The 10,000-nt window shown below is 44.9% G+C and overlaps 1 protein-coding gene across 1 annotated transcript in view; it reads right to left on the bottom strand.

Annotated features, from left to right (window-relative positions):
- Window positions 1-10,000, bottom strand: part of LOC115816510 (adhesion G protein-coupled receptor L3) — a 160,955-nt gene that overhangs the window by 58,498 nt on the left and 92,457 nt on the right. The window contains exons 8-9 of the mRNA XM_030779464.1: window positions 6,763-6,948; window positions 714-752 (exon numbers count right to left, since the gene is read on the bottom strand). Coding sequence (XP_030635324.1) covers window positions 714-752; window positions 6,763-6,948 — 225 coding nt within the window. The remainder of the gene's footprint in view (window positions 1-713; window positions 753-6,762; window positions 6,949-10,000) is intronic.

Below are 10,000 nucleotides of genomic sequence, written 5' to 3'. Positions count from 1 at the left end.
ATGAATTTATTATGTTTTGGGGGTTAAATTTATACACATTTACACAAGCCACCACTGTGTTTTTATAGTAACTTTCACAGTCGTCCACTCAGCTCACTCGAGTTAAATTTGGGACCTGCTGTTGAAATGTGTCACGTTCATGACCCGATGACTAAGAGACACCCTAATCAGTTTGTTATGTACACACAAAAACCACATGGCAAATATTTGGCACTTGATGCCGCCAAAATGATGATGCCACAAAATGAAAACACCATCAGCACATGGAGCGGACAGTACATGCACAGCATGCTGGGAAGCGCTGCATACATCACACAAACTTTAGGAAGACTGCGACTGGCCATTCCTGCTGGAACAGTGAAGCTTTTACCAAAGTAGCGTTTTGCTTTCTCCAATTGAGCAAATACATGCATCATGATAAAAGCATTATTAAAACTCTCCTATTTTCAGCCTGTCAGCTGTTTATGACATTACAGGCATAGAAATCTCCATATTTAGATTTTTTGGAAAGTTGTTTTGTTTTGAACTTTCCGGTGAGACTACAGTTCAAGGCTTTAATTTGGCCAAGGCTTCACATGAACACAGCTGTAAACAGGCACGTCCTCTGAATGAATGAGAAATGTAACACTCTTCAGAAGGGCTGATAAGAAAATGCTAATGGTGAGGAAATGGTAGAGGCAAACAGAGGCTTTAAAGAGAAGAGACAGAAATACCTGGACGTAGAACCGGCAGGAGCGCTCCCTTTTCTGCAGCTGCAAAATCCCAAACAACTTCATTTGAGACAAAGGTGGTTCACACAGGAGCAGCACCACATTACCTTAGACATCAGCTAATTAATTACCTCGTATTTTACAGAAAGTGTATCAAAACTGCATGTACATTAATTATTCTTTCTCTGAGGGAAATGTAAAAACATCACATCTTAATTAGTCGAAAACAGCTCCCTCCCTGGCTCTGCCACCGCTCTGCTGGGGACTGAGGGAGGAGGTCTCATCTGTTTCAAGGTTAGTGTTTGTTCTCTAACAAACCAGGAAAAGAGGACAGAGGAGGAAGGGAGGGAGCAAGAGAGAGAGAGTGAATGAGAGAGAGAATGAGAGAGTGAATGAGAGAGAGAATGAGAGAGTGAATGAGAGAGTGAATGAGAGAGAGAATGAGAGAGTGAATGAGAGAGAGAATGAGAGAGTGAATGAGAGAGAGAATGAGAGAGAGAATGAGAGAGAGACTGAGAGAGTGAATGAGAGAGAGAATGAGAGAGTGAATGAGAGAGAGAATGAGAGAGTGAATGAGAGAGAGAATGAGAGAGAGAATGAGAGAGTGAATGAGAGAGAGAATGAGAGGGTGAATGAGAGAGTGAATGAGAGAGTGAATGAGAGAGAGAATGAGAGAGTGAATGAGAGAGAGAATGAGAGAGTGAATGAGAGAGAGAATGAGAGAGAGAATGAGAGAGAGAATGAGAGAGTGAATGAGAGGGTGAATGAGAGAGAGAATGAGAGAGAGAATGAGAGAGTGAATGAGAGAGAGAATGAGAGAGTGAATGAGAGAGAGAATGAGAGAGAGAATGAGAGAGTGAATGAGAGAGAGAATGAGAGAGTGAATGAGAGAGAGAATGAGAGGGTGAATGAGAGGGTGAATGAGAGAGTGAATGAGAGAGAGAATGAGAGAGAGAATGAGAGAGTGAATGAGAGAGGTATGGTGTGATAAGGTGTCTGTTTAACCTGCCTCAGTCTATAACCGAGAGAGTGGGCTGCAGACAGACGTATCTGTGCATAGGAGTAATGAATGAACCTGCTTGCTCTGAGGGCACTGTCTGAACACACACTGAGTTTTCTCAAGCCCAAGGAGTCATTCGTCTGCATTATTTAACCCAGCGGAAGGAGCTGCTGTCAGGAGAGCTAAAAATAAACAGAGGAGGTTGTAGCTGAGTCTCCAGCCTTCAAACACCCTTCGGTTGGCTTGGGCAATGGCGGCCATTTTATCACAGACGCTCCTTCACTGCCATCGCAGCCTCCCCTCTCAGACGGGCTCCCGCTCCTCCATGCCTCCTGAGCGCCTTTGATGTGGAAGTGGCAGAGATCTCAGCGTTTGCGATCTCAATCCCTCCATTGTCTGCCAGCAAAGCCTGCTGGGTTCACTATCAAAGAGATCTTTAATTCTGTTAGCTCTTAGCAGACTGCCACGCTGAGAGAGTGAACTCCCAGGTACAAAAAGGAACGCTGGTGTTCAGTGCCAGACGAGAGGGATTACAGAGAGAACGAGAGGGGGAAAAAAAGAGTATGACCTCGTGAGGGACTGAGGGAGATAAAGAGAAAGGGGAGAGAGAGAGAGAGAGAGAGAGAGAGAGAGAGAGAGCAGATTTTCACATTCTCCTCCTTTACTTCTGTCCTTTCTCTGGAATCTAAGACATATTTACGCCAACTGTTGTACCGTCAAAACCTTTCTTTTTCCCCTCCTCTGTTTTCTTTTTGTATGCCAGCTCTGTCTCTCCACTAGTAACTCTCATAGCTCCTGATCACCTCTAATTCCCTGAGCTAAAATGCATCTTCCTGTCACATTCTGCATAAACATTCTGAATCTGAAGCTGAAAGTACTCCAGCGAGTCAAGATATGAACTGCATGTTAACTGTAGACTTACTGGATCCCAAACTCTCATACTTTAATCTCTACCTTCCCTGAAGATAAGGTACAACCCAGTGTGTTAGGAACAGTCTGAGAGACAACAAAACAACAAACACAGCTGGTCTTTCAGTGAGTCTAATATTTGTTCAGCCATGAGAGACAGATGTGAGGGATTCACAGCTGATGTCAACTGTTCAAGTTCTTCACTGCCCCATAAGGACCCACAGATATTACAGACATATCACTGCCCTGTTACCGACATATCACTGCCCTGTTACAGACATATCACTGCCCTGTTACATACACATCACTACCCTGTTACATACACATCACTGCCCTGTTACAGACATATCACTGCCCATATATATCACTGCCCTGTTACAGACATATCACTGCCCATATAAATCATTGCCCTGTTACAGACATATCACTGTCCATATATATCATTGCCCTGTTAAATATATATCACTGCCCTGTTACATACATATCACTGCCCTGTTACATACATATCACTGCCCTGTTACAGACATATCACTACCCTGTTAAATATATGTCACTGCCCTGTTACAGACATCACTGCCCATATATATCATTGCCCTGTTAAATATTTATCACTGCCCTGTTACAGACATCACTGCCGATACACATTACTGTCCTGTTACAGACATATCACTACCCTGTTACATACATATCACTGCCCTGTTACAGACATACCACTACCCTGTTACATATATATCACTATCCTGTTACAGACATATCACTACCCTGTTACATACATATCACTGCCCTGTTACAGAAATATCACTACCCTGTTACATATATATCACTGCCCTGTTACAGACATATCACTGCCCTGTTACAGACATATCATGTTCCTGTTACAGACATATCACTGCCCTGTTACAGACATATCATGTTCCTGTTACAGACATATCACTGCCCTGTTACAGACATATCGCTGCCCTGTTACAGACATATCACTGCCCTGTTACAGACATATCATGTTCCTGTTACAGATGTATCACTGCTACTATCTCTCACTGAACTAAATGAAAACCAATTTTGTGAGAGTTGCTCATTGTTTTGCCTATATTTCTGTGGGTCATTTGGGGAGAAACTGTTGAATGTAATTAGGTTGTGTAAAGCACCTTCTCTGTCACGTCTTAGACTGTATCAAAAGGACGTCATACTGAGTTTCTATGAGGTGGGCAGGGGAGACACTGTGTGGAGAACAGTATGTGTTTGCGATTTGGGAGATATTGTGTGACAGTGGGGCCATCTGGCAAAAGAGAGACTCAAATGAAGTTTGCAACTGTCATTTTAGAAGCAGGTGCTGCGTTTCCATTATGACGCTTTGAAATTGTACCAGCTGTCATTCTGAGACTCAGTGACGTCTATTCCCTCCATTGCCAGAGTGTGTTTTATATCTTGACATGTTCGACAGCTTCACGCTACAGCTTAGAATAAATAATTGTGTATTTTCAAATGATGCACCAATCTGATGTAAGTGAAGCTAGACTGTTATCAGAACGAAGCCCAAACACGTGTGACCAAAACGAACTGCGAACATATTTGACCCCCGTGTGACCTGGCCATAAAATCTTTTGGTATTTTGTGTCTCTCAGGTTTCAACTGAGGAAATGTTAAAACACTACAGCACAGACTGACATGCTCTTCTCTACACCCATCTGCACCATGTGTGTGTAAATGACAGGTGGGAGATTGAGGTGAGCCAGCCATCACTGAAACTCACTTCTGTGACTGCTCCTCTCTCACTGCTCCTCTCTCATTCATTAAAACAACACTCACTGCTCCTCTCTCACTGCTCCTCTTTCACTCATTAAAATAACACTCACTGCTCCTCTCCCACTCATTAAAACAACACTCACTGCTCCTCTCTCACTGCCCCTCTCCCACTCATTAAAACAACGCTCACTGCTCCTCTCCCACTCATTAAAACAACACTCACTGTTCCTCTCCCACTCATTAAAACAACACTCACTGCTCCTCTCCCACTCATTAAAACAACACTCACTGCTCCTCTCTCACTCATTAAAATAACACTCACTGCTCCTCTCTCACTGTTCCTCTCACTGTTCTTCTCTCACTCATTAAAACAACACTCACTGCTCCTCTCTCACTGTTCCTCTCTCACTTCTCCTCTCTCACTCATTAAAACAACACTCACTGCTCCTCTCCCACTCATTAAAACAACACTCACTGCTCCTCTCTCACTGTTCCTCTCACTGTTCTTCTCTCACTCATTAAATCAACACTCATTGCTCCTCTCTCACTGCTCTTCTCTCACTCATTAAAACAACACTCACTGCTCCTCTCCCACTCATTAAAACAACACTCACTGCTCCTCTCTCACTGCTCCTCTCCCACTCATTAAAACAACACTCACGGCTCCTCTCCCACTCATTAAAATAACACTCACTGCTCCTCTCTCACTGTTCCTCTCTCACTGCTCCTCTTTCACTCATTAAAACAACACTCACTGTTCCTCTCTCACTGCTCCTCTCTCACTCATTACAACAACACTCACTGTTCCACTCTCACTGCTCCTCTCTCACTCATTAAAACAACACTCACTGTTCCTCTCTCACTCATTAAAACAACACTCACTGTTCCTCTCTCACTGTTCCTCTCTCACTCATTAAAACAACACTAACTTCTCCTCTCTCACTGTTCCTCTCTCACTGCTCCTCTCTCACTCATTAAAACAACACTCACTGTTCCTCTCTCACTGCTCCTCTCTCACTCATTAAAACAACACTCACTGTTCCTCTCTCACTGTTCCTCTCTCACTCATTAAAACAACACTCACTGCTCCTCTCTCACTGCTCCTCTCTCAGTCATTAAAACAATACTAACTGCTCCTCTCTCACTATTCCTCTCTCACTCATTAAAACAACACTCACTGTTCCTCTCTCACTGCTCCTCTCCCACTCATTGAAACAACACTCACTGCTCCTCTCTCACTGTTCCTCTCCCACTCATTAAAACAACACTCACTGTTCCTCTCTCACTGCTCCTCTCTCACTCATTAAAACAACACTCACTGCTCCTCTCCCACTCATTGAAACAACACTCACTGCTCCTCTCTCACTGTTCCTCTCCCACTCATTAAAACAACACTCACTGTTCCTCTCCCACTCATTAAAACAACACTCACTGCTCCTCTCTCACTGTTCCTCTCTCACTGCTCCTCTCCCACTCATTGAAACAACACTCACTGCTCCTCTCTCACTGCTCCTCTCCCACTCATTAAAACAACACCCACTGTTCCTCTCTCACTGCTCTTCTCTCACTCATTAAAACAACACTCACGGCTCCTCTCCCACTCATTAAAACAACACTCACTGCTCCTCTCTCGCTGTTCCTCTCTCGCTCATTAAAACAACACTCACTGCTCCTCTCCCACTCATTAAAACAACACTCACTGCTCCTCTCTCACTGCTCCTCTCTCACTGTTCCTCTCTCGCTCATTAAAACACCACTCACTGCTCCTCTCCCACTCATTAAAACAACACTCACGGCTCCTCTCCCACTCATTAAAACAACACTCACGGCTCCTCTCCCACTCATTAAAACAACACTCACTGCTCCTCTCTCACTGTTCCTCTCTCACTCTTTAAAACAAAACCAACTGCTCCTCTCTCGCTCATTAAAACAACACTGACTGTTCCTCTCTCACTGCTCCTCTCGCACTGCTCCTCTCTCACTGCTCCTCTCTTGCTCATTAAAATAACGCTCACTGCTCCTCTCTCAGTGTGACCACAGTGGGCATGTGCCACAGAATCTCCTCAGATAGTGTGCTTGTGCTACAGGCATGTTCGATATTGCGGTTTGGATATTCTTCAGCTGAACAACACAGATGATTTTCAACCTTTTCAATCTGTTTCTCCTAATCTGTGTCCACTTATGACTCCTGTACACTATTCAGGAGTACAGAAACAGGCCTTCTCTAACTGCCTGACTTCAGTCTGCCAAAAGTGCTGAGTCTGGCTTGTCTAACATAGCAGGTGGCTGTTCTAATTGATAGTTGGGTTACAGCTTTGGCACGGAGAATGGACGACTCACAGAAGAGTAATTAAAAGAGCATTAGTGTGGTTAGCGTAGTGCTGGGGAGAGGAGGCGTACCTTATTCAAGCTGCGTGCTGCGCTGTCCTTCCCCCCAGGAGTCAAATTCCTCAGCTGCACGTCCAGCAGGTCCACCAGTCGACCCATGGCTCGCACCGTGTAGCCCACATCACCGGCCTGGATGGGACCTTTTGTCTGTTCCGACAACTCACGAGCTATGATGGCTGCTGGCTCCCCTGCCTTCATCTGTTTCAACACACACACACACACACAAACACACATTACACACACACACACACGCACACACATACCACACACACAGAATATCAAGGAAGGCTGTTAACATCATCTTTTACATACACAAAAATAGCCGCATCCTGAGCTTAACAACTGACTCAAAGATGGAAGACCAGCTGACTGCACAGACCACTGTGACAACCTAATCCTCAGAGGAAATTTCATATCCCACACCAACCCAAACAAAAACCACATAACACTTTCTCAGAGGCCAGGTCGCACAGCGCACATCAGCAGAGGCATGCCCACCCTTGATTCTCTTATGAATAATCACACTGTAGCTCTCCTCGTCCTGAAAACAGTAACGAAAGACAACAGTCAGACAGAGCTAAACTGAGGCCGGCCATTGGATCCTTCACTCTGTTGAGACTCTTCACCTTGTTAACTTGGTCTCTGCACCAGCCCTGTTAGGGCTCGTCATAAGGACAGCCACGTTAGGGCTCGTCATAAGGACAGCCCTGTTAGGGGTCATCATATAGACAGCCACGTTAGGTCTCGTCATAAGGACAGCCACGTTAGGGCTCGTCATAAGGACAGCCCTGTTAGGGGTCATCATATAGACAGCCACGTTAGGGCTCGTCATAAGGACAGCCACGTTAGGGCTCGTCATAAGGACAGCCCTGTTAGGGCTCGTCATAAGGACAGCCCTGTTAGGGCTCGTCATAAGGACAGCCATGTTAGGGCTCGTCATAAGGACAGCCCTGTTAGGGGTCGTCATAAGGACAGCCATGTTAGGGCTCGTCATAAGGACAGCCGTGTTAGGAGTTGTCATATAGACAACTGTGTTCAGGGTTGTCATATGGACAGCTGTGTTAAGGGTTGTCATATGGACAGACATGTTAGGGGTCATCATATAGACAGCCATGTTAGGGGTCATCATATAGACAGCCAAGTTAAGGGTTGTCATATCGACAGCTGTGTTCAGGGTCGTCATAAGGACAGCCGTGTTAGGGGTCGTCATATAGACAGCCGTGTTAAGGGTTGTCATATAGACAGCTTCAAAATATCTACCTTTAAAAACCACAAGGAAATATACACAAGCAAAAAGATAAAAGGTGTTTTAATTGGACCTTAAGGGGACCAATGAGAGTGCTGAGGGGATTTGGACAATCAGAGACTCATCCACCCCCCCCCCCAAACACCCCGTACAAAGCTACACTATAAACCCTTTCAAGGGCATTTCTCCTGATATATGTCGGCTTTCGGAATTCACACATCTTCGCTCTGTATTTGTTTTTTTTTTACAATCTGTGACTCCAAGCCATCAACATTTCTTCCTTACAGTCTGTTTCATTTCCTGTTATTATCAACATGGATTCTTTTCTTTTCACATCTCTCTGTCTCTCTCGTTGTGTTTGTTGAAATTGGGACACAAAAGCTGCTGAAAAACATGGCTGTTCTCTGAAGCGCTCTGGTGAAGAGCACCTTGCTCACTCCATGGACAGATTTCATTAAAAAGCTCCTTTGTCTGGAGCTGAATCTGTTTAGTTTCTAATGAGACTAGTGTAGTGTTTGCCCATGAACCACTGCCTCTGTAAGGCCTCAAAATCACAAAGCACAGCTCTCTGCCAGGCACTCAGCCTAATGGTGCAGAAACATCTCATTTCACAAAGATATGTGCGTTTCCTGCTCTGGTCTTTAACAGAAACGTTTTAATTCTGAGAAGAAAAAAAAAACACAGTTTTGGTGGTCTTTCAGTGCTTGCTAAGACACAGACTATGAAAGACGCTTTTCCAGCTGTCGTAGCATGAACATCAGGTTTATCGAACAATACACACAGATATATGCTTGCATACACACAGATACTCTCATTCACAGTGGGAGACCTTGAGAGGAAGGAATAAGCATATCAAAGCAGAAATATTAACCAAATACTAAAGGTCTTATGAAAACAGATTCCCAGGGCGTTCCCCAATAACTTAATACAACACGACTCAATGAAACAAGAACCATCAACTGACATCACAAAAAAATAGTAATAATAAAATAAAATAATAATAATAACAATAATAATAATAATAATAATAATAATAATAATAAATAATAATGATGATGATGATGATGATGTGGCTGAGTAGTTAGAACGATAGTTGGGATAAGAAGTCGAGGAGCAGTACACAAGCTCCCTGGATCCAAGACCTGACGAAGACGTAGGAACGTCGACTAGAACAAGAGGAAGTGTCAGTAACAGCAGCTCACACTGGAAGAAGAATCAGCAGGATGGCACACTGGAGCGCATCAGGATCAGAGCAAATACAGGCCCGCTGGGCAAGACAGCCGGCATCAGCACAGGAAACACTGGCCAACCACTTCCAAGAGCTTCTCCAACATCAAGATAAAATGCTAGCTTGGCTCCCACAGGGAAAGACCTGCCTGCTCCGGAAGGATAAAGAGAAAGGCCCGACCCCCAGGAACTCCTAGCCAGTCACGTGCCTACCAACAATATGGAAGCTGCTCTCTCGAATAACAGCAGACAGCATCACTGAGCATGTGCAGGGGAAGAACCTCCTTCTACAACGTCACAGCACTGATGCTCAGGACCATCTGTGAGCACTACCACACCCCGGTGCACTGAAGGTCATGGCTGCATAAACCTGAACCCGTGACAGAGGATGACAGGGTAAAAATCCGTGGGACATGGAAATCAGAACAGGAAGATCCCAGTCGGACATCGCAGTGATCGCCATGGATACCAGAGGAGCAATGATGACCCACATCGCAATTTCAGATGACATGAATGTCTCAGTCAGGGGGCAGGAGAAAATCAGCAAATCCCAGGACCTGTGACGTGAAGTGGAACAGATCTGAAATGTGAAGGCCCAGGTCATCCCAGGAGTGATCACAGCCCTGGGCAGCCGTTCCCTGGACCTGAACAGACAGCATGGATACCCAGAACACACAAAGACGACAGACTTCATCAAAAAAAACTCCGTCTGGAAGTGGAAACACACGATCATGGACCTCACACGATCATGGACCTCTCAGAGGACCCACAGGAACA

The sequence above is a fragment of the Chanos chanos genome, chromosome 7, assembly GCF_902362185.1.
Source record: "Chanos chanos chromosome 7, fChaCha1.1, whole genome shotgun sequence".
In the NCBI taxonomy this organism is placed as follows: domain Eukaryota; kingdom Metazoa; phylum Chordata; class Actinopteri; order Gonorynchiformes; family Chanidae; genus Chanos; species Chanos chanos.
The sequence above is the reverse complement of the archived record's forward strand: the minus strand, read 5'-3'. Positions and strand labels throughout refer to the sequence as shown.